Source organism: Sinocyclocheilus rhinocerous, unplaced genomic scaffold (genome assembly GCF_001515625.1).
Source record: "Sinocyclocheilus rhinocerous isolate Xijiao unplaced genomic scaffold, SAMN03320098_v1.1 scaffold942, whole genome shotgun sequence".
In the NCBI taxonomy this organism is placed as follows: domain Eukaryota; kingdom Metazoa; phylum Chordata; class Actinopteri; order Cypriniformes; family Cyprinidae; genus Sinocyclocheilus; species Sinocyclocheilus rhinocerous.
The window spans coordinates 570066-596470 of NW_015627890.1; the positions used below are offsets into that span (position 1 = coordinate 570066).

Here is a 26405-nt window from a genome sequence, read left to right on the forward strand (position 1 = left end):
ATTCAAGCTAATCTGTCTTTAACTATAAAATAAAATATATAGGTCCTCAATAAAAATATTTTTATTTTATAAATTATAATAAAATAAAATAATTAAAAAGTAATTTAAAAAATCTAATCAAATTTATTATAATAAAATAAAATAATTAAAAAGTAATTTAAAAAATCTAATCAAATTTATTATAATAAAATAAAATAATTTAAAAGTAATTTAAAAAATCAATCAAATTTATTATAAATTATAATAAAATTACAAAAAATTATCATTCAATCTAATTTGCATGTCTATGTCTTTTAGTCATAAAAGGCAATTAATGGAAAATGGATTTACTTTCTCCATGTATGTTGCATATTTTATTTTAGCTCTACATTAAAATATATAAAGGCCCAATAAAATATTTTTATATTATTTTATAAATTATAATGCATTAACATAAATACAATAAAATAAATAAATGAAATACATTCAACATAAAATAACATTCGAGCTAATTTGTATGTTTATGTTTTTTTAATCACAGAAAGCAACATGTGACATGTCTTATTATAAATGATTCTTCAGTGCATATTATTCTGTTTTCTTTAACTTTCTTCACCTCTATTGATGTAATCTAAGCTGTGAATCAATAATAGCCTCAGCATCCAATCAAATATGTGTAACGATAACATTTAATTTGTGTGACTAATTTCCACTCTTGACTCCATCAGAATGTCATCATATTTACTCGGGCTCAACATCTCATACGTCACCTGGAGCCGAAGACGCCGCTGAGCTCATCCAGCACCGTATTGAGTTTATTCTGCAGCTCTTTCAGCAGATCACTGGCCTCCGCGTCCAGCTGGAAGACACACACAGCGCTGTCAGTCACGTCACATGACACACACCACAGGAACAGGAAGTGCACAAGATTCAGCGGTAACATCACATGCCTCTGTATGACTGCTCTGTAATAGCAACTGATTATCCAAAAATTCATTTATTAGTCATATCCAGGGTCCAAAAGCAAAACTCACCAAGTCAGCATATATTAAAGCAATAAGCCCCAAGAAGCCGTGGTTTACTCCGACGCAAAGCGGAGTGCCTAAAACCCCCTTAGCTGTTATAAATTCACTGTAAACCATGGCTTCATGGGGCTTATTGCTTTTATAAAATGGCTATTCCATATATGTAGCAATTCCTCCACCAAACAATGTAGTTCCTCAGAAACAGCTGTGGTTCCAACAAAGTGGTTGCTGAGCAACACAGAAAGTAAACAAAGGTGTATGTTTGTAGAGTAATTTACAACCGCTTAGAACGTGGCTCAGCCAATCAGAATCAAGGACCGGAACTCTCCGTTTTATAATGTGAATAAAACTTCACTTTGAGTAAATAAAGCAGTTATTGGCCATTTAGTCGCTATTAAAAAGCATTAAATGGTGTAAGTTAAATAAAACAGATACATAATCCTTGAGCAACAGACAGACGTAAACAAAGGTGTATGTTTGTAGTGTAATTTACAACAGCTTCGAACGCGGCTCAGCCAATCAGAATCAAGGACCGGAACTCTCCGTTTTATAATGTGAATAAAACTTCACTTTGAGTAAATAAAGCAGTTATTGGCCATTTAGTCGCTATTAAAAAGCATTAAATGGTGTAAGTTAAATAAAACAGATACATAATCCTTAAGGGCTGAATTACTTCAATCAATCAATCAATCAATCAATCAATCAATCTTTATTATATACATGCCATAAAAATATATTTTGTAACTCTGTAAAAAATATGTATATATCAATTTTTTTTGTAATAAAACATAATGCAAAATACGTTTTTATGGCCTGTAAATATAATAAAGTAGATTTTGACCCCTGCTTGCATGATTTGTGTTTTTAACACAGAGGAACCGTCTGACAGCTTTGTTTCCATGCCATGGTTTGCTGATTTGCTCTGCCGTTGAACAGTGAGCTTTCAGTCAAGCGTGCCGAGCCGCTGAAAAGGTCTGGACTGAGGAATCGCTTGACTAATGATGACTGCAAACTCAATACAAGCCTCTCGTCACATCAGAGGCACGTGTCTGCATCACAATGGTGGCTTTTACCCATAATGCACGCTCGGTTTCTATCCGTGAAGCTCCGCTCTACCTTTGGTTTGACTGTTTTTATCAAAGTCTAGTGAAAAACAATGCTCAAATAATATATGTATATTATATATTAATAATTTATATAATATATATCTTATATTATATCAATCTAAATATTATATTTCAGTAATAAAAAAGCAAAGGACAAATACAATAGAATAAAAAGATACAAATGAAACAAACTGCGTTAATGTTTTTTATGCAAGTCTCAAGCAGTTTACAGCCTACTACAGAAATGAATAATCAAATGTAAAATAAAACAGCACAGTCTTCACTGTAAGAATTAAATTTTTGTTTCTTTTTAAAGCTACAGAAGTCCTTCACTCAAGAGCAGTGTGTGATTTTGAATTTGTCTTTTGTTGTTTGATATTAAAAACACAGTCGCAGCAGGAAAATAGCCCGCTGTCACTTTAAGAGCCACACGGATCCAATTTACCGTTACACGCGTATTTTCATTCTCAACTCTTTACGTTCATTTATTACATGACTGACGAAGGTATACATGAATAATCACTAAGCGCATTTTGACACATTTTTGCGTGTATTTGACCATTTAGACGCACACCTTGAGCTAAAAGATGACTTCACATGTCCGTGTTCTGCTCCGTCTCTGAGCGCATATATCTTCCTGAGGTGCAGCGCAAGTTCTCTTTCACGCTTTTAAAAACATGAATAAATATACTTCTATAAATCAAGCACGTCCCATTTTGCAAAAGTCACGTTACATGATTTTTACTGATTTGCACGTGAAATTATGGAGGAATGAAAGCGCAGCGCTGGAAAAGGGGGCGGAATGGGGCGCAATAATCGCTTTATCTCGATTACTGTATTTTCATAATCGTTGGAGGCCAAAATCGAAACTGTTTTTCGATTAATTGTACAGCCCTATTGGTAAGTTATAACTAAATTCGTTATATTCTAATTAGACTCTCAATTAGGGAATCATGATGTGAAATTGTACCTGTGGTCTACCTCACATCGTTAATTAGCAGATAACGGGTGATCCATGTGTTCGCGGCGGTTATTCCCCGCGGCCCGCGTCAGCAGCGTGAACGCTATCGCAGCTAACTTTGACTCCCCCAATTAATTTTTCTTGGACAGTGCTGGATCTTTTATTTATAAATCCATGATAACGAGCCACTGTAATTACATTTTTCTTTCAGTTGGCTAATTGCTTTGGGAACGGTGGCGCTGCCAGAGCAGGGTTATATTTGGAGCGTTTGGCTTTTACTTCCTCTGAACGAATTGAGTTTCATGAAGGAAGCAGAATTCATAAATTAGTCACACTTTCAAACAGCTGGACTCTTTTTAAAGCACTGTAGCCTTCATTTTAACAGAGGTAAGACGTCTAACCTTGATCTGACAGACCTCTGGCACGCGTGCAAATGATCTGCCTTTATTCATCTTTCATTTGAAGTATGTTATAGCTGGACAAAACCTACCCAGTGGTTTCAGTACATTATGGTTTTCTGCCAGCAGGGAGGATTTTGATTCAAGCAAAGTAAAATAAAATAATAAAAAAACAACAACTCGGAGAGTCTGAGAATAGTGCAAGCTAAACATCAGGACCAAACGAAAACTTTCCAAACTCTGGAATCCTAAATAACCACAAACACTGTACATGATTAAAAATCAAGTTCAGGCAAACACAGCTCTGCTGGCCGTCATTAAAGGGCTAGTTAAGCAAAAATGAAAATCACCTTCATGTCATTCTAAACCTGTCACTTTCTTTTTTTTTTTGCCCCATGAAACACAAAAGAAGTTCAAAATATGTTCATGCTGCTCTTTTCCAAAGGAAAGTGATGCAATGCAATGCAAAAAGTGAATTAAAAACGTTTTTATGCTCCAAAAAAGCATCATATGTGGCATTTTTGACCTGTTCACATGACTTGGAATATATACATGTGCATGAGTCATATGCACTATGATGCTGTTTCGTAATTTTTGGAGCGTATTATTCATTAATTTACTTTGAATTGAAGGAATAATCATTCTTGTTTTCTTTTTGTGTTCCACATAAAAAAATAATATTATACAGGTTTGAAACACACTCAAATAATTATTTAGGGCTAAATTTAAGATTTACGTAATTGAATTGCATATAAAAATCCATTTGGATTACACCGTTTTAACATAAACAAACTAATAAACGTAATGTGATGCATATTTATCATTCATACATCAATGAAACGGGTCAGATGTCTGACAGTACTAATAAGCTGAATCTGTTTAGTAAACAATAATCAGCTTTATATATTTATCATCAATAAATTCTTTTTTTTCTGAATATTATAACTGAATATTGCTCGTTCCACTACTAGCCATTTTTGAATCATGTTCATAATTTTTAACTGACACATATGTATCACATTAAGTAAAAAAAAAAGTTGGCCAAAATATATTTAAAATATATGTGAAATATATATTGTAAAAAGTGAAGCTCAATAAAACATATTTTTGAAATTGAAAATATATTTAGATTCAATCATTATATACCAATATATATTTCAAAATGCATTTCAAAAGGCATACTTTTACAATCTTACAATATAGATGGAATAGCTTACTAGACATCAAAACTAGATTTAATATTTAATAATACTAACCATTTAACGATTTAATAATATTTCATTTGTTATATATTGTAATTTTTTGGAACACTGTAAAGTATGTTCTTTGCTGATTTTTATTCAAACGTGTTACATGTTTACATATTATAGACAACAAATAAAGTTTTTCTTCAAATCTGACGAATGTATTTTCATTGGACTGAAATAGGGCAAAATATACTTTTACATATTTTGGAAAAAAATATATTTATATTTTTCAAGTTTATTTTCAAAAATATACAAAAAACAGCAAAACTTTATTAGCAAAAATATATTTACAAAACATATTTTGTGTATGTATATTTAGTATATTTTGATATATATATATACACACACACACACACATTTATACACATATATACACACACATTTTATACGCAATTCAAATGCATAAATCTTATATTTAGGGCTAAATATTATTTTTCAGTGCATTAGGGTGAATAAATAATGACCAATAATGATTTTTGGATGAACGATCCCTTTAAAATTGAGTATTAGCATCCTCAGTTATTGAAGATAATCGTTCTTGTGAGGTTTCATGCCAGGTGCAGCATGCTCTTGAGGGGGCGGGACAGGAAGTACGAGAGACAGGAAGTGAGGTGTTTCAATGGGTGTGAGAGTGCTCATGCTGCTCAAACGTGGCCAGTTAAACCGGGATGAATCAGGACCGTGCACTACAGCCAGAATTCACAACCATAGGGCAGTGTCATCATTTGCTATCATTTAATGTTGCTCCAAACAAAAAGAGAGAAAATCTTAAGTTTAGAACGACATGAAGATGAGTAAATGATGACAGAATTCTGGCTGTAGAGCAGCGGTGTATAGAGATGTTAGAGGAAACCTGTTCACACACCTTGCAGAAGACCACAGTCCCTTCCTCCTGGTGCAAGAGCCCAGAGGAGACGGGGACGACAAGAAACAAGGACATTGTCATAGTTGGAGAGAACAGAGAGAAGAGTCACAACACGCATGCACAATTCACAAGGGATGTTAAGTTGCGTTCACATCATGCAGAATTACCGTATTTATGAGGCGACTCTGAGAATCTACTCTGAACTCGTGGAATCATTTGGAATCTTTTGTTTCTATGGCAACACTGGATGTCAAATGGATTCATACATGTGTGGCTCATCTTGAATAGGTTTGGGGGGCGGTGAATCATTTTCTTCTTTTAATGAAATTATTTTTATGGTTCTCTTAACGGAATAGCTCACCCAAAAATGAAAATTTGCTAAAATTTTACTCACCCCCAAGCCATCCAAGCTGTAGATAATAGAAATAAACTTGAATAGATGAGTTTGTTTCTTCATCAGATTTGGAGAAATGTTGCATTGCATCACTTGCTCAGCAATGGATGCTCTGCAGTGAATGGGTGCCGTCAGAATGAGAGTCCAAACAGCTGATAAAAACATCACAATAATCCACAAGTAATCCACACCACTCCAGTCCAGCAGTTAACATCTGGAGAAGACAAAAGCTGAACCAAATCCATCATTAAGATGTTTTCTAACTTCAAACATCCTCTGTCCATAATAACGCTTCCTCTAGTGAAAAGTCAACTCGTCTGAATCAGGAGAGAAATCTGCACAGATCAAGCACCGTTTACAAGCCAAAACCATTTTAAACAAATATGTGGCTGGATTTTGAGAGAACAACAGCAGATGCACTTTTTCACTGGAGGAAGTGTTATTATGGATTATGGACTCATATGTTAGCCAGAAGCAACGGTTTGAAGTTAAAAATGTATTAATGATGGATTTGTTTCTTACAAATACGCAGCTTTTCTCTTCACAAGATGTTAACTGATGGACTGGAGTGGTGTGGATTACTTGTGGATTATTGTGATGTTTGGACTCTCATTCTGACGGCACCCATTCACTGCAGAGCATCCATTGGTGAGCAAGTGATGCAATTCTACATTTCTCCAAATCTGATGAAGAAACAAACTTTCAAAAGATTCAAAAATATGTCTCAATTCATATCGGTATGAATCAATTTAATGATTTACTGATTCATTTCATTTGACAAACTCAAATAAAATATAACTAAAAATTATTGAAATGAAATAAAATAATTAAATAATAATAAAAACATAAGTTGTTAGTTAAAAACAGCATTGTTTTTATTTTAGAGTATTTGTTAAGTACATAATTAAGCCTAATTATTCTTCAAGAACTGAAAGAGTCATCAATGGAATCATAAAGGTATTATAACTGAATCTGAATCAGAATCATTGAAGAAACACAAGAACAAAGCGCTTCGGGGAACACTGACTATTCAATGACATATAAAACATCAGTATGTGCTGATGAAGGAAACTAACCAGCTGTAACTGCTGAAGCCTGATGCCAAGTGCAAGAAGCTGGAACTTGTTGGACCTTCTAGTTGCAAGTAATCAGACTCATAATTACGGTAATTCAGACATTAATGAACGCAGCTTTACAGCAAGGGATGTTCAAGAGCTTCACTCACACAGACAGTTAGTGGGAAACATTGCTGTGGAGTCTTGCAGTATCATTGATTAGTTTACTGACCTGCTTTCCTCCCATGGACTCGAACATCTTCTCCAGCTGAACTCGGAGCTGCTGGATGTTGTTCAAGAGGATACAGGGCTGTCAGGAGAAGAAAGATAGACAAGATATTTCATGTACTTCTTTCCAGATACATTCAGTCTTCAAAACCCTCCGCCTGGGCAATGCAAGGAGATGTTTGTACTAGAAGACTTCTGTGAATATATACACACGGGCATCGATTCGTCTGGATGCTGATCACTGATTTTGCACATCTTACTTTCATCAGTGGCAGTAAATCTGAATTTCATTACGTAAAAATCTATGCCTCTGCCTCTCCAGAAAAATGACAGAATTACACAACTGAACATATTTGAGTTGTATTTAAACACTAATTTCTTTTTGAAAATACATGAAATTAATGCACAGTCACAGTATCCTTAAAGCATAATGTTTCCTTATATCCAATAATATTTAAACTCAGATGTATTTTGTTATACTGTAATAGTAATTAATAGTTAATAGTCGTAGTCATAATAGATACACTCTAAAAAATGCTGGGTTAAATACAACCCAGTGCTTAAATATTTTACCCAGCACTGGGTTGTATTTAACCCAGCATTTTTTAGAGTGTATCTATTATGACTACGACTATTAACTATTAATTACTATTACAGTATAACAAAATACATCTGAGTTTAAATATTATTGGATATAAGGAAACATTATGCTTTAAGGATACTGTGACTGTGCATTAATTTCATGTATTTTCATAACCCAGCATTTTTTAGAGTGTAATAATGTATTCAGCAGGTTGCCCTAATGCACAATTTAATACATTAGAATTCTAATGCATTGCATGTTTTAATTATAAATCTTGTAATATTAATAAATTATCAATATATAACAAAATGTCCACACATTTCACTCCAAAATCGAATATTTTAAAATACACTCTAAAACATGCTGGGTTGTTTCAACCCAACTTTGGGTCAAATATGGACTAACCCAACTTTCAAAAATGTTTAAAAACATCAAACTCAATAACCGGGTTGATGGTAAACTAATGTTTAAGATGACCTTCAGGCTCAGTGTGACTAGCGTTAAATGAGCAAAGCGACTGACCTCCAGGTGAGACGCAATGCACTTTGGGTAAAAGGTGTCTGTTACAGTAAATGTCAAATAAGCAGATTTGTGTTGACACACAGATGATCCGGCGGTCCATACGCTCTCGTATAAGCTTCCCAGGAGATAATTGGATGGGTAGGAGTGCGTAATTAGCGCAGGAGTCCATAAGCTAATTAAAACGGGCGTTTACTGTCTGCACCGGCACACTTCCTAAAGGTCACATGTCAGCCGTGTGACAAATAGGTGTGAAACTCTGAAAGTTGCAGTAAATGTCAAATAAGCAGATTTGTGTTGACACACAGATGATCCGGCGGTCCATACGCTCTCGTATAAGCTTCCCAGGAGATAATTGGATGGGTAGGAGTGCGTAATTAGCGCAGGAGTCCATAAGCTAATTAAAACGGGCGTTTACTGTCTGCACCGGCACACTTCCTAAAGGTCACATGTCAGCCGTGTGACAAATAGGTGTGAAACTCTGAAACGAAAATACGAAGCCGTTGCGCTAATTGAAACGAGGGAACATCGTCTCTCTGACAAGAGCTGGTGATTTCACACACTCGTAAATTTAATTCAAGACAATGTATATCAACTCTGGAGAGCTGATTTATGGGCATGGGTGCGTTTAAAGATCTGGATATTCTTAGGATGAACCGAGCTGTCAATTAAGCGCTGGATGAGCCCCGAGGAGCAGCTCCATCCTCCAAGACCGAACAGAGATATGTCTTTAATTACAGGCCGCGTGATTGTCTCTCTGTGGTCCTGTCACGGCACTTAAAAGATACATCTGTCTTTCTTCCCAGCACAGACGTCCTGCGTGCCAAGCTTTTATAATCATTACAGGAAGACACTGTAAAAATTCGAGGTAGAACAAAAGCAGCTCTGAGTTAGCGCCACGAACGCTGTCATTTTACACAAAGAACGGAAAGTTGAAAGCACAGAGGAAGGAGAAGAGGACGCGAGAAGGTCTCGCACTTTATTTGTTGGAAACAGACGGAAGCGTCTGCCAGCCGTCCAATCAAAGTCGACTTTAATGTCTCACTACGGTCTCCATAGCAACGTCCCCGGTATAATCTGATCAAGCCATGTTCGGACACTCGCAGGGTCATGACTTTAAAACACGCTGACATTTTATGACGAAGCGGTTTTGAAAGCGTATGTGTGTGTGTGTGTGTATGTGTGTGTGTGTATGTGTATGTGTATGTGTGTGTGTGTGTGTAAACTTGCCGCTTAGACTCACCACTTTCTCCTTGTTCAGATGGTTGCTGAAGTCTTTAGAGATGATCACAGCATACTGGAGAAGAACTTTATTTATGGTCTGGAAAGAGAATAAAATGTAGATTATTATATATTATTTTTAAAAAACAGTAGTTTAATTTCATGAAAGCAATAAGTTGGATATGTGTTACTGTTATTATTTACAGACCTAAAACACATGTGCATTCACTACCTGTCAAAAGTTTGGGGTCACTAAGTATTTATTTGATCAAAAATACATTAAAAATTTGAAATATTATTACAATTGAAAATACATGTTTTCTGTGTGAATATATTGTAAACTGTAATTTATTTCTGTGATGCGCAGCTGTATTTTCAGCATCATTACTCCAGTCTTCAGTGTCACATGATCTTCAGAAATCATTCTAATATGCTGATTTGATGCTCAAGAAACATTTCTGATTATTATCTATGTTGAAAATATTTTTAAATGTATTAATTTTAGCATTTTAATATTTTAATGCTTAATATTTTTGTGTAAAAAGTGATACTTTTTTAAAGTATTCTTTGATAAGTAGAAATTTCAAAAGAACGGCATTTATTTGAAATATATATTTTTTTAAACATTATTAATGGTATTAGTCACTTTAGATCAATTTTCAGCAAATTAGTTAATAAAATGGGATTAAATACACTCTAAAAAATGCTGGGTTAAATATAACCCAGCGCTGGGTTAAAAAGGGACAAACCCACCCGGTCAAAACAACCCAATAGCTGGGTTAGTCCCTTTTTAAACCAGCACATTTTAGTGTGTACTGTTAAAGGTTTTAGGCACTTGTGTAAAATTAACTTATTTGAAAAAGTAACTCAGATATTTTCTTGTAAATTAAAAGGTAATGCGTTACTTTACTAGTTACTTGAAAAAAAGTAATCTGATTACGTAACTCGTGTTACTTGTAATGCGTTACCCCCAACACTGGTTGTAGCCCATGTGCCAACATGTGTGCGTCAAAAAAGTATGGGCACTTTGAGTTAAGTAACCTGAAGCCAAGGGAATGGAATACAACTATTAACATATTCATAAATATGCAAATAAGTTAATGAGGGCTGTAATAATATGTGTCTTGTAAGGCCGCTGTAATAGATTTCTCGTGTCAAGTTTGCATGAAGTAATCAATGCCTGCTACAAGACCCTTTACCCATAATCCTGTGGGAGGAGCGCTGCTCTTAACGCCTCTCTCTCTCTCTCTCTCTCTCTCTCTCTCTCTCTCTGCCCTTCGCAGTTCATTTGCATTCAACAAAGACATTTACAATAGAAAAAATATATTAGCTGGACATCTTAGACATCACCATATTTATAAGTAGATGTGTTCATTTGTGGTGTTTTCTAAATTAAGCATCACTATTACTTTTGCTTATATGTTTAGTTATGTGCTCAAACATAATTAATCTTGTCTATTGCTCATTATTACATTCAGCGGTTTATTACTGATCCTCCCAGTTCAGTTTGGGTATTGATCGAATATGTTGGCTGTATTGTGAGGAACCAATAAATCACTCTGGACTGAACTGTGTTTAAGCTGAACTGAGGATGTCTGTATATCTGATCAAACAATGATTTACTATCAATCTCAGATGTTCCTGTTCACCTTCTACATGCAGCCCCTCAAACAAAACGCTCACATACACACAGTGTGATGTTTAGTAAGTCATGAAGGTTAATCCACTCAGTGCAAACCTGCTCTAAACCTTCAGTAAATCCATCTTCAGCCCTTTATCCGAACCCTGTCACTTCCTGCTAGAGGTGATGAGCTTTTCACTGCTCACAAGGCGCGTAAAACTCTGTAAATAGTAAGTAAACACTTGCACCTGATGATTTAAATTAACTCCTTAAAGTTGATGTTAAAATACTACTAATATTCAGAGACACCTATAAGCCATGGTTGAAGTCAGTAAAATATTTTCAAGAAATTAATACTTTCATTAAGCAAGGATGCATTAAATTGCTCAAAAGTAACAGTAAAGACATTTATAATCTTACAAAAGATTTCTATTTCAAATAATTGTTGTTCTTTTGAGCTTTCTAGGAATCGGAGAAAAAAGTATCACAGGTTCCACAAAAATATTGGGCAGCACAACTGTTTCCAACATTGATAATAATCAGAAATGTGTCTTGAGCAGCAAATCAGCATATTAGAATGATTTCTGAAGATCATGTGACACTGAAGACTGGAGTAATGATGCTGAAAATTCAGCTTTATATCACCGGAATAAATGACATTTTAACATATATTACAATAGAAAACTATTATTTTAAATTGCAATAATATTTCACTGTTTTTAACGCATTTTTGATCAAATAAATGCAGCTTTTGTGAACATATTTAAAACATTGCTCTATTCGTTTGATAATCTGCCGGACATGACAACCTTGGATCAAATAATATTTCCAGTTCTTTTTTTTGGCGATACCAGTCATACTTGACATTTAAATAAAATCAAGTAACGGTGCAAAAACACCGTAAAAATGTGCCCTATCTTTCAGCCGATGCAGGTTTGTATTTTTCTGTTTCAAAGCTCTTCTCCATCATTTGTTCATCATTTTATGCTCTCGGCTGCCTGGCAACCGTACGACACCCTACAGTTAAAGTAATAATGCTTGGCGGAAGAACCGTTTATTGTGATTATTATTACTGTTAATACATGCAATTCTTTGGTCTCTTCTTTCATCATAAATACTGACTGTGAGTTGCATAGATTTTACACATCTAAGGGGGTTTCACTCTTCTTTGCATGGTCAAATCACCAATGCACAGCCTCATCCTTTCTATTCTGATTCTCTTACCTTTGCAAACCTGCGCATGAAGTGAGCGAGAGCTTGAGGGTTCGGACACTCCAGCTTCTTGATGATCTCAAAGCTTTGATTGAGCTGCGTGAACACATCCACCACCGAGCAGGAGAAGAGAGCATGCTCTGATGTCTGCTGGAACTGCAATCAAAACACCACAATCAAAGCATTAATGAGCAAATCACAACAATTTGATTATTGTATGTTTCCCATAATTTCAGCATTTGCTACATACTGGAAAAAAAGGATCAAGAAAAGTTTTACAGCCTGATTCCAGGTTTCCATCAAGTTCTAGCATGGTGCTTCAATGTGCTAGTGTTTCAAGGATCCCAGAATGGCTTCATTTTTTCCTTTGTTTATAGAATATGCCACCCAAAAATGAAATGTAATGAACTTTAATTCACTTTAATGCTAGTAACCTAGAGTCACTCCAAAACAATAGACTTTTTATGGCTTTTTTGATGCTCTTTTCCAGGCACTATACACTATGCTCAAAAATTTGAGGTCAGTAAAATTTTATTTTTTATTTAATTTATTGTTTTAATACTTTCAATTCAACAAGCCATTAAATTGATCAAAAGTGACAGTAAAGACATTTATAATGTTACAAAATATTTTTATTTCAAATAAAAAATCTTCAAACCAGAATTTATTTAGCTATTATTTTATAATCAGTGGCTGACTGTACATTATCACACTTGCCAAAAAATTATATATATATATATATAATATCGGCACAAATTTTCAAAAGATTGGGGTCAGTAATTGTATTTTATTATAAATTTTTTTTATATTTTTTGTTTATATTTTATTTTATTAATTTTTTTGAAAGAGAGAAATTAATACTTTTATTCAGAATGGGTACAGAGTACAGACAGTATGAAAGAAAATAGATATAAATATAAAACCTAAATACTGTTCTTTTAAACTTTTTATTCATCAAAGGATCCAGAAAAATAAAATGCATCACGGTTTCTACAAAAATATGAATCAGCACAACTGTGTTCAACATTGATAATAATCAGAAATGTTTCTTGAGTAGCAAATCAGCATATTAGAATGATTTCTGAAGATCATGTGACACTGAAGACTGGAGTAATGATGCTGAAAATTCAGCTTTGAACACAGGAATAAATGAAATTTTAAAGCAGTTATTTTAAACCATAATAATATTTCGTATGATACTGGTTCTTGATAAAAAGACCTGAAGCTCAGACGCTGCCAGGAAGCACTGAAGATGTTTTTCAGCAGCCAGCGCTGGTCTGATTCACAGCCGTTGGGAATGCCTGCCAACATAACCTATGACACAATTAACCTGCGCTTCTGCCCTTATTCTCCAGGCGCGTCTGCCAGCAAACACAAGCCTAATAATCATCAGACAATTAACTGAGGTGCTGCTCCATTAGCATCTTAATGTAGAGTTGAATCTCACAAGACTTGAACCCGAGTGCAGCTAAACATCTAAACACAGTTAGCAACCCACTCCGCTCATGTCATCTCAGCACCAGCACTGCCTGCAAAAAACTATAAACAGTAGGGGGAAAAACATACTGTTTCTGCGTCTGCGTCTGAAATGCTCATGTGCAATTATATTTGTCAGTGTCACATATCACATATAATAACGCGGCCGTTCGTCACGGCATTGGCCGATATTAAGAGCACTAAAAGATTTGTGTTTTTCAGGTGAATGCAATTAGCAAATGAAACCAATCTCGCCTGTGATTTGTTTTCGTCAGCGAGGGGAACATTGAGCGGTGTGTTTTTGTGCTGCTGTACAGTAACAGCAGCTCATATTCACATCAGTCCAATCAAAAGTGTTTGTTCGGTTATTTCACGAACACTCGTCAGCCTAATGCCTTCAATTTAACAGTTTATCCACATGTCTAATTTCATTTATTGTGACGGTGCTGTGAGGAGAACACATTGCACATGCACTTATCTATAAATTCACAGTGCAAAAGTCATTAAAGAAAACAATATATCTAATATTCCTCCTCGTATCTAAAGAGAGAGCTTATTGAAACTAAAATGGTTATAAACCTGTTCAAATGCTTATATGCTCAGCCTTTTTAAAATGGCTTGCAAATCTCATATTATGCTGTATTATCATCAAATCCTGTATTCAGCTCAGGATATTTCTTTCAATTAGCACAGGTTTTGTATTTCTTTTTCTGACAGATTTTTTGGCAATTTTGGCAAGTTTCACTCAAACACGTCATGGTTCTTCAATAGCGATTTAAAGACCCCAGAATGGCTTCATTTTTTCTATTGTTTACAGAAAATGTCACCAAAAACTGAAAATACTGTCATTTCTAATTCACCAAAACAACTGACTTTTTATGTCTTTTTTTGATGCTCTTTTTCATCTATCGTTCAAAACATTGGGGTCAGTAAGATTTTTAAAATTTTATTAATTTATTATTATCATTATTACTATTTATTTATTACTATTAATAATAATTTTTATCAAAAACTACTTTAATTTAATTCGTAACACTTTACAGTAAAGTTCTATTTGTTAACATAAGCTAACTACATAATGTTAACAATGAAAAATACTTCTAAAGCATTTATTCATTTTTGTAAATGTTAATTTCAACATTTACTAATGCATTATTAAAATCAAAAGTTGTTTTGTTAATATTATTTAATGTACCTGAGCTGACATGAACCAACAATGAACAACTGTATTTTTATTAACAAAGATGAATAAATTAACAAAGATTAATAAATACTGTAACAAATGTATTGCTCAATGTTAGTTAATGGATTAACTAACATTAACTAATTGGACCTTATTGTAAAGTGTTACCATTTAATTTAATACTTTCAATTCAGCAAGGCATTACATTGATCAAAAGTGACAGTAAAGAGATTTCTAATGTTACAAAAGCAGCGTTTGTTTGTATCCGCATGTCTAGTTAAAAAGCGGTGCATACGCTCAGATCAATGAGGCCTACGATCAATCAGTTCCAAAAAGAAACACAAAACCTGTGCTAATTGTTGGTTAATGAGGAGACAGGTGACATTTCCCATTATTATAAGTGCAGAATGAGAAGGATTAATACAGAAATAAAGCATTTATCGTACATCCAAAGTGAATCCTTTGCACTTCATTTTGTTGGGGCACTAAACCGTGTCCTGTCTTTGCTGGGATGTAAAAACCAGAGTAAGAAATAAACTCATCCAATGCATTCATTTCATCCTGACCGTCATAATTAAAATTTTAAAACTCATAAGTAGGAACTTCGCAGGAGCTCTTCATAAAAGGATCATGTAGGTAGAAGAGAAATGCAGCATTTAGTGTTAATGTGACGTTTAGATGGTAACTGCGGCGTTAGACTGTTTGCCAATTTACAAAAGCAAAGCTCTACTGAAGCAAAGTAACAATGCGAAAAACTCACCCCATCTTTTTTATCTCTCTCCAGAGCTCCGTTGAGGAAATCCATCGCTACGTCTTCATTTTCATCCAACCACTGGATAACAAACGGCTCGAACCACCTGCAGAGAGAGAAGACAACACAACGCAGTCAAAGAAAGGCTTCAGATCCAACGCCGCAGGCTGAAACTGCAGAAAAGAGGCCATCACATGTTGTTCTGGTCTTTAGATACGGCTCAAGTCCATCCTTTGGGAATTTTTTCACCCTATTTTATCATTCAGAGACAAATTATGTGCCAAAGTTTAATGCTGAGTGTTTCAAGGTTCTGAATGATCCAGAGTTATTATCGTTACCTAGTAATTATTCATTCATTCATTCAATACACATTAATTAGATGCATACTGTATGTATTTATTTATGCTCAGATGCATATTGCCTGATATACATAATTTAATCAGAAGCCTGTTGAACTTATTCATTAATTTAATTTAATGTAAATGTATCTAATTAATTTAATTATCTAATCTTCTGTTATTTCTTTACTTTATACTGCAAAATAAATGATATTTATACTGTTGACAAACTATCAAAATATTTTTGTTAAATAAAATAAAATATCAAACAGAAATGTTAGAAATGTTGCTTTGAAGAACTAACAATAACTAATTGGAAAAATAAAACGTAAGTATAAAATCTAAAAGGTAATATATAAAAAAGCATATATAAAAAATAAATACAATTAATTAAAAACAAACAAACAAACATGACAAAATCCCCAAAAAATGACTAAAAAGGAATTTTAAATTATATATATATATATATATTTTACTGTTACAGATAAAGTAGAACAGATTATAAAGGATATTTAAGACTTTCAGCAACAGTATAAACATCTTCTGAAAACATTTCACTTGCATTAGGCAAACAAGCATTTGCTCTGTCGAGTCACTGAACATCGTAGACCAGCAGAAATGAGACAAACATATTTTTAAATCAAGTGAAGCGTTGTAGACGGCCGGTGGCAGGCAGAATCACACTAATAGCTCTGCTAATGTAATGAACCTCAGCTTGCTGTTTACTCAGATCTGTACGGATGGCAGTAGCTCACTGTTATTGACAGTAATAAGGGAATTAATATGATGGCATTTAGCTTACTATCTTAAATATTGATCTGGATTGCTCTATGTGAAGGTTTCCTAACCACACATTCACAGATAAACCCTGATTGCTCAGGAACACTGCAGAGAGATCAGTCAGACATCTAGGAGGTGTAATTTTTACAGCGATTTCTCATTTGCAACATGTCCCTGGATGTCTGGACGACATTTAGCAGATGTTCTTGCCGACATCTATTGGCTTGAATGTATATGTATTTGTTTTTCGGAATTTTATCACGTGCTTGTTCACATTTAAAATGCAACGTTTTCGCAGACATCTCATCAACATATGCATGCTTTCTAGGGAGTTTACAATATGAAATTATGACAATGAGATTACGATATTGAGACTGTTACTAGTGTCTAGTTGTTTAAAGGGGTCATATGATGTTGCTAAAAAGAACATTATTTTGTGTATTTGGTGTAATGAAATGTGTTTATGAAACTATGCCCAGAAAATAATTATTAAATAAAATACAATATGCATCTGACTAAAAATAACAAACAAACAAACAAACAAACAAATAAAAATACAATATCCATCTGATTAAATTATGTATAACAGGCAATATGCATCTGATGAAAAATAAATAAATAAATGCAATATGCATCTGATGAAAATGTAATTAATTAATTTAAAAATGCAATATGCATCTGATGAAAATTTAATTAATTTAAAAATGCAATATGCATCTGATTCAATTATGTATAACAGGCAATATGCATCTGATGAAAAATTAATGAATGAATAAATTAATGAATTAATTTAATTTTTAAAATGCAATACGTATATCTGATTCAATTATGTATAACAGGAAATATGCATCTGAATGAATGAATGAATGAACAAATAAATGCAATATGCATTTGATTAAATTACGTGTAACAGGCGATATGCATCTGATTATAATGACTGTTGCAATTCCAGTAGTGTACTAGCAGGAAAGGTCTCTGTTAAATAAAATATAAAGAATAACATAGTAATCACAGTATTTTAATAGTGAAAGATAACTGAGTGATGGGAAACAAGCTGAGCGTATTTTAACAGCTGAGAGTCTCAAGTATCTCAAATATCTGCAATTAATTCAGCTTGAACTGTTTAACCCACAAACTCCATTCAAACTTAAGTTAGTATTTAATATTACTCGTATAAAGTAGTAGGTGTGCCATCTAGATGTGGTTTTAAAATGAATAATTAAATGCTGAATCTCCCACTGATGTGCAGTTGTTAAATTAGAATGTTTGCAATTTTTTAAATCTTCATGATGACATCGTCATAATATTTACATAATGAAATGCAGTGGTTTTCTCTCATCTCACTGCATACTGAATTGGCCTTTTGTATTAAAAAATATGCATATATTTATTAACCATTTATAGCCTCCTTTCTAAACCGAAACATACCTAAAACTTTAGCATTATTCCTTTGCTGCCTTGCAGACGCTGGCATTTCCTTCAGCAAATGCGAATCTGTTTTTTTTCACTTCTTGTGTCACTTATGTTAATAAATACGCTAGGCGGGGCTGTTCTCGCTTTGATGACAAAATCAATTCTCCTGGAGGAGATTTTTGATTGACAGCTGTGTGGCTCTTCCCTGATGTCCCGTCCCGTCTGTCCTCCCGCCTCTCCACGCTCATAACTCACATTAATGAATGAGTGACTTTCTGACAACAGACAGCAGCCAATGAGAGGCCAGCGTGTGTCTGCCGATCCAGGACACATGCATGATGGGTTATGAATGGATGGATCAACGCTCACTGTAAATGTGAACCAGGGGTGCTTTCAGCAAAATTTGGTTGTGAAAATAAGTCTTATTACAGGAAATAAAATGTAAATATGATGAAATGAGAAATTATATTATGTGCACTTTTTTCTGAATTAATGCAAAAATGTATAAACATATATATACAGTGGGTACGGAAAGTATTCAGACCCCCTTAAATTTTTCACTCTTTGTTATATTGCAGCCATTTGCTAAAATCATTTAAGTTAATTTTTTTTCCTCATTAATGTACACACAGCACCCCATATTGACAGTTTTTCTGTCAATATGGGGTGCTGTGTGTACATTAATGAGGAAAAAAAATTAACTTAAATGATTTTAGCAAATGGCTGCAATATAACAAAGAGTGAAAAATTTAAGGGGGTCTGAATACTTTCCGTACCCACTGTATATATATATATATTGTTATAAACATACAAAAATATAGTATTGCTTTGTTGATGATTCCTTTGTTGTAGTTCCTCCAAAAGTATAGAAACAAAATAAAAATAAAAATAAATAAACAAATAAATATGATGAAATTGAAAATGATGTGCATTTTTTTAAATTATTTTTTGATTTATATTAAAATATAATAATATGATGAAATTGAAAATGATGTGCATTTTTTAAAATTATTTTTTGATTTATATTAAAATATAATTAAAACCTTTCTAAATGAATGCAAAAATGTTACAAATGTTTAAAAAATGTATAAAATATTATCATATTTATATAATAAATGTTATTATAATTATATATATAAATATTGCTATCAGCATACAAAAATATACTTAATTTAGTAATTAATTTCGGTTATATAGCAGATGTGCCATCTAGATGTGGTTTTGTAAATGTTATACTTCCTAAGAAATGTACAACTGAATGTTGAAAACCTCCCACTGATGTACATTTGTTAAATTGGAAACAATCATAAATCATGTGCACTTTTTCTAAATGAATGAAAAAATGTATAAACAAATATAGTACTGGTTTGTTGTTGATAATGTAAGGTAACTAGTTCCTCATGCCTCTAAACTGCTTAAACATCAAATGAAGCATGATTTTTTGTTTACATTATTGACTCTCCTCTTCATTTCAGAAGAAACCCATGAGCTAGTGAGAGATGTGAAGGAAACTCACAGCGAATACTCTGGAGGAATTCCCTTAAAGGCAGGCAGGTCTCGCACGTACTCGTTGTGGAACCATTTGACTTTGAAGTGCAAGTTCATGTACTCTGTGCTCTTGCATAGACGATGCTTGTCGTGTTCTGCAAATGAAGGGGAAAAAAGAAAAATGAAAGAGTCATGAGTCAACAGCGAGTCATGCACAGAAACATATTGAGCTTTAGTGTTTGGAGACAATATACAAACATCACCAGCATGTACTATCATAAACTACAAATAAAACTCAAATTATTACATACATTTTTGTCAATTGAAATTGAAGTAAAATACAAATATAAATATTAGATGAAAGACAAACTAAGTGAAAATGAGAAATGCTGTCTTGGCAATTAACTGAAATAATTTTAAGTTAAAGCATTAAAATTACTAACCAGAAATAAACTAAAATTAAAACTGAAATAAAAAATAAATTTAGTAAGTAAATAAATAAATACTAAAATAAAAATTCTAACTAATTCAAAATATTATTTTATATCATAAAAATGTTTACTATAATAGTAAGCCAAGTATATAATAGTATAGTATATAAAAAAGGAATAAATCAAGGGGAATCTTTCTCAGTATTTTTGTAATTTTCCATTGAAAATAAGAATCTAAAAGATTCTTAAATCAAGATACATTGACTTGAGAAGCAAAATTACATAAGAAGCCTTTTTTTTTTAAATATTTTTTTAAAGAAGTGAGTTTATGATTTATGAAACAAGATTTCATTCCTCATTGTCCGATATTTGTTGTTTTAAGCATAAACTCACTTCATCTTGTTCAGTTTCTCAGAAAACAAGGCTTCAATTAGCATCTCAAGTAAATGTATCTTGATGCAAGGATATTTCGATATTTGTACTGGAAGACAAAAATACTGAGGAAGATATTCATTTTTTCCGTGCATGCAACATTTAATGCCATGACGTCATGAGTTTAAGACTTTTTGTACCTATTTAAGACATTGAAATAAACTAAAATTAAAACTGAAATAAAAATTAATTTAGTAAGTAAGTAAATAAATAAATACTAAAATAAAAATTCTAACTAATTCAAAATATAAATTTTATATTATAGAAATGTTTACTATAATAGTAAGCCAAGTATATAATAGTATAGTGTATAAAAAAGGAATAAATCAAGGGTGTATAAAAAAGGAATAAATTAAGGGGAATCTTTCTCAGTATTTTTGTAATTTTCCATTGAAAATAAGAATCTAAAAGATTCTTAAATCAAGATACATTGACTTGAGAAGCAAAATTACATAAGAAGCCTTTTTTTTTTAAATATTTTTTTAAAGAAGTGAGTTTATGATTTATGAAACAAGATTTCATTCCTCATTGTCCGATATTTGTTGTTTTAAGCATAAACTCACTTCATCTTGTTCAGTTTCTCAGAAAACAAGGCTTCAATTAGCATCTCAAGTGAATGTATCTTGATGCAAGGATGTTTAGATATTTGTACTGGAAGACAAAAATACTGAAGAAGATATTCATTTTTTCCGTGCATGCAACATTTAATGCCATGACGTCCCAGCTTGTAATACAATGTTTGAATGTATAATAAAAAAGACACAAATTGTGTCTTTTTAAAAATAAGATATTAAATATAAAACGTAAATTTTTATTTTTAATTGATATTACATTTGAAATATTATATTAAATATGTAAACACAATAATACTGTAGTGTATATATAATTTATTTATTTATTTTTGGTAGATGTGATAATGTACAGTCCGCCACTCATTATACAATAACATCAAAATAAATCCTGACATCCACTGAGTATCCCTTGCATATCAATTCTTTACAGATGGAAACAATGGTCAATTATACTAAAATATTGGACTGTACAAATCCACAAATTGACTGATCAGGACATTATTAAGAACATATTCAAATAACATAAGCGCTAACATGACACTTTATCATATAACTGCAAGATATGATTAAGGTTTCGCAACAGGCCACCTTCTCAAATAGTCACAGTGCAATTTAAAATATTCAACCCATCGGACTGTGGTTGTCAACATCTGAATGTATGTGTCAGTTAATAATTAATGAAGGCATTAGCTGCTCTCATTCATCACTGCACTGTGAACTTCTGATTTCAAGCCCTTCAGCTGAAGTGATACGCTCATGTTTCTGACCTGCAGACTGCCGCTCTCTCAACACAAAACCCCCATTCACATGAGCTTTAAATAGCTTCACCTGACAAACAGCTTCTCATGAGCCGAAACACGAACCACTGAAGTCTGAAAGCAAAGATAATGATTCAAACTGCTTCACATGCTGAATTGTTGCTTATGACTTGAAAAATATGCAGCATTTATATCACAGCAGAATTACCATAATTACAGGATTCCACTCAAAACTGATCTTCAGAGATAATTAAGCTGCTGCTATTTTAGTTGTTTTACATGACATCACAAGACAAATCACACATACTGTACATTAAACCAGTCAGCTTCTTTTCTCTAATACATGTTCCTGGTTATAAAATGCATGTTTTTAGAGAAAAATAAAATCAACTAAACAATTCCATAAAATCCTGACAGATCCCATCAGGGTTATTATCTTTAACTACAACTAAATCTAAATCTTAATAATTTAAATAAAGCTGAAATAAAATATAAATATAAACTCATACTTTGCATAAAAGTTGCATTGACTTTCATAACCATTAAGCACATTTCAAAATGTAAAAAAAATAAAAAATAAAAAATTAAATACAAATAAATACACAAACATTTTTGTTAACTGAAATAAAGTGTGGTGTGAGGAATATTATAATTTTTTATTATTTATTTATTTATTTTTATTTTTTTAGAAATGCGCCTTTTATACACACACACACATACACACTCACACACACACACACACACACACACACACACACACACAAAGCACATTTCAAAAACAAAATCTAAATAATAATAAACAAACAAATAAATAAACAGAACAAACTATTGAAAACATTTTTGTTTAGCAAAATAAATCTGAAATATAAGTTTGAAATGAAAAAATATAAACTAAAGTTAGAAATGTTACTTTAATGAATAAATTGAAGCTATAGAATAAGTTGAAGAACAAATGAACTGGAAATTATTTACTAATTATTTATTATGAACTAAAACGGAACTAAAACTGAAAAAAATAAATAGATAAAATAAAAAATAAACCTAAAATAAACACCTAAATAAAAACCTAAAAAAAGGTAATAAAATATTTATAAAAACTATAACCTGAATATTCTCTTTCACTGTCAAAGACGTCACATTATGGAAGTGAAATGTGATGTGATGCCCTACATTACTTCCTGCTGAATATTTCATTCTGGAAGTTATGGAAGTTATTATTGGATGTTGTCGTTAACACGTTCCGTAAACGCAAAGCTGAACTCTAAGACTTGTGACTGAAGGAGTCTCGACTGGTTTATGCAGCTCTGCGTTTCCATAACGCTTCATATGTTTTCCAAAACCTCATAATGAACGACATTAATAACACCTGCTTATGAAGCATGTCTGCATGAATTATTAAAATGAATGACTAACTCTTCTGGCAGCTCATTGTTTCTGCAAAAGTTTCACTCCTGAGTGCTGAATCTTGCCATATTGTGTGGATGTGCCGCATGCTGATAATTGCTCGTTTTTCTTAAAGGAGTCGTTCTTTTTCGCCGGAAGAGCCTGAGGGATATCAGATACAGTCACAGTGACTCTCCAGGATAAAATATTACACCTCATCAGCAGAAACGCCTCTCACTTTAACATCAAAGCGTTCATAATCCATAGTTTCCAGCACAGAGAGCGTCCTGATAAACACCTGCTGCTGTCAGCCATATAAACCAGGCTGAATCCAGCCGTCTGTCATTTAAAGCTATTCTGCATTTTGTATGGAGAATGAAGCTGTGAAAATTAATTTATTTCTTTGTTCGCTGAAAGAGAAACAGCTATTGGGTGAGTCTCCTGAAACCTGCCAAGAACAGGTCCAGATCATGTTTCACTCCAAAAACAATAAAGACATGAAAATTCATATTTTGCATAAAGAAAATGAAGACCTTTTGCATTTTGATATTAGTTTCATGACCACTGAGCACATTTATAGCCCATTTATCATTACCAAAATCAAAATTCAGTGCAAAGAGAGAGAGAGAAATCAATAAAATCCTGATAAAATCAAGTCCCGTTCTACATTATTGACCTCTATAGCCCAATATTTTTTATAAATAATAATATTTAGAAATATTCAGAAATAATATTTATTTTTATGATAGCATATATTATTGATTGTAAATTATTTGTACATTATGGTTGTATTTGTAGTATTTTAATCGATGCTGTTTTTCAGTATATTTATTATAATGCAATAATTTTTGTGGGAACTGCAGTAATTAAAATAAGCATGAGAAAAATCATAATAATGGGAAAAAATCAAAAGTAAAAACTCTAGAAATATTCTGCATGAAATTATTTAGATATTATTTTTTAATTAATCTTATTTATTTTATAATAAAATATATTAATTATTTTAAATATATTATTGAGTATTTGTACTTTATGGTTGTATTTGCTGTAGTTTAATTTATGCAGATTTTTTAGTATATTTTTATACAACAAAAAATTGCAAATTGCAGTAAAAAAAAATCAGCATGTGGAAAATCATAATTATGAGAAAGCTCAAAAGTAAAAAGTCCAGCTGTACTACAGTAATGAGAATCTGAAATAAATATGCTTGATTGTCATATAAATAATATCAAAATGCAAAAAATAATATTGTGAGACAAATGTATGATTATTATCTGCATAAATGAATCAGCTTTGCATCACAGGAATAAATGACATTTTAAAATATATGTATATATATATATATATCAATATAATATAAAATATTCTAATTGAATACAGTTTTTTTCATTGTAATAAAATTTCACAATATTACTGTTTTTCTGTATTCTTGATATAAATACTGTATATTTGATTAATCTTTCCAAACTTTTGACAAGTATGCTTTAAGCAGAATATAAAATTCTACACTGGGTGAAATGTGACTGTGTTTGAGTGAGATTCACCACATTAGGGTCAGTCCTCTGGATCCTGTGCTGGTCTTTCTTTCTATGACTGTCTCTCAGTGTGGTGTGAAGAGGTGGATGTTCAGGAGAGGGATGTGATGCGCTCTGACAGCGCCGCTTGAATCACTGCTCCTGGAGGCTAACGGTGGCATCCTCCCCTGAGACGAGCCCTTATTAAGCCCAGAGCTCACACCGAACATTGACATCGAACACATACAAACCCGGCTGAACTGGAAACAGCGGGGAGAACTGACAGGAAACAGCAACACAGGTTCTTCCTCTCGTGTTCAGCAAAGTTCCTTACTTTCTACCTACAGATAAAGTGAATTATCAGCCTGACCTATTAATTTAGTGATTATTAAAATCAGATGATAGTCATGTTTGCTTTGAAGAGGCTAAATATAAGACGGTTTTACTTTGTTTTGGTCATATATTTGTTAGTTCTCATACCTCCACTTGTGTCATTTCCTATTTTAATAACTTATTGGCCTGGTTTCACAGACAGGGTTTAGACTAAGCCAGGATTAGGCCATAGTTCAATTAGGACATTTAAGTAATTTTTATAAACACACACAAAAAAAACATTACTGGTGTCCCTCTTGAGACAAAACAAAGTCATTGATATATTTTAAGATCAATCAGTGCAAGTTTCTTTCAGTTCTAGCTAATAATGAGATCTAAAGGAGACTTGTGCTCAAGTGCTGCATCTCAATGTTTTTCTCTTTTAAGCTTCCTGAACTATGAAAGCACAACCTCTGATTCTGAGTAACAATTTTCCTCTGGGATATTCTGCGCAGGTGAGATAATGCGGATGAGACATAAAACCTTGCATATCTCCAGATTCATGCTGCTTTTGTTGTAATTGTTCACCTCTGGGTGAAACTTTATTTCTGGGTCTCAAAGCAATTTAGCCTTTTTTTAAATGCATGTTAACACTTTTAGGCCTGGTTTCACAGACAGGGCTTAGACTAAGCCAGGATTAGGCCATAGTTCAATTAGGACATTTAAGTAATTTTTATAACACACACAAAAAAAAACATTACTGGTGTCCCTCTTGAGACAAAACAAAGTCATTGATATATTTTAAGATCAATCAGTGCAAGTTTCTTTCAGTTGAAACAGCTCAGATTTACATTTTAGTCTGGGACTAGGCTTAAACCTCGTCTGTGAAACTGGGGGATTATGATTTACATACAGTATATGTACATACAGAGTATATTAATTTTTTTTTTTAATAATATAGAAAATTAGTAGGTGTGTCCAAACACCAGTAATAATAATAATAATAATAATAATAATAATAATTTATTTATATGTATTATTATTATTATTATTAAATACACGATGAATAAAATTATATAAATATAAAAAGTACAATTAAAAATGTAAAATTATAAATACAATTATTATTATTATTATTATTTAAATTATTAATAAAATAA

The 26405-nt window shown here is 32.7% G+C and overlaps 1 protein-coding gene across 1 annotated transcript in view; it reads right to left on the bottom strand.

Moving 5' to 3' along the window:
• The window catches only part of unc13c (unc-13 homolog C (C. elegans)), a 169000-nt gene that overhangs the window by 22151 nt on the left and 120444 nt on the right, over positions 1–26405 (bottom strand). Inside the window, exons 20-25 of the mRNA XM_016546895.1 lie at positions 19872–19998; positions 15834–15930; positions 12427–12570; positions 9604–9681; positions 7263–7340; positions 750–838 (exon numbers count right to left, since the gene is read on the bottom strand). Of these exons, the coding sequence (XP_016402381.1) occupies positions 750–838; positions 7263–7340; positions 9604–9681; positions 12427–12570; positions 15834–15930; positions 19872–19998 (613 nt within the window). The remainder of the gene's footprint in view (positions 1–749; positions 839–7262; positions 7341–9603; positions 9682–12426; positions 12571–15833; positions 15931–19871; positions 19999–26405) is intronic.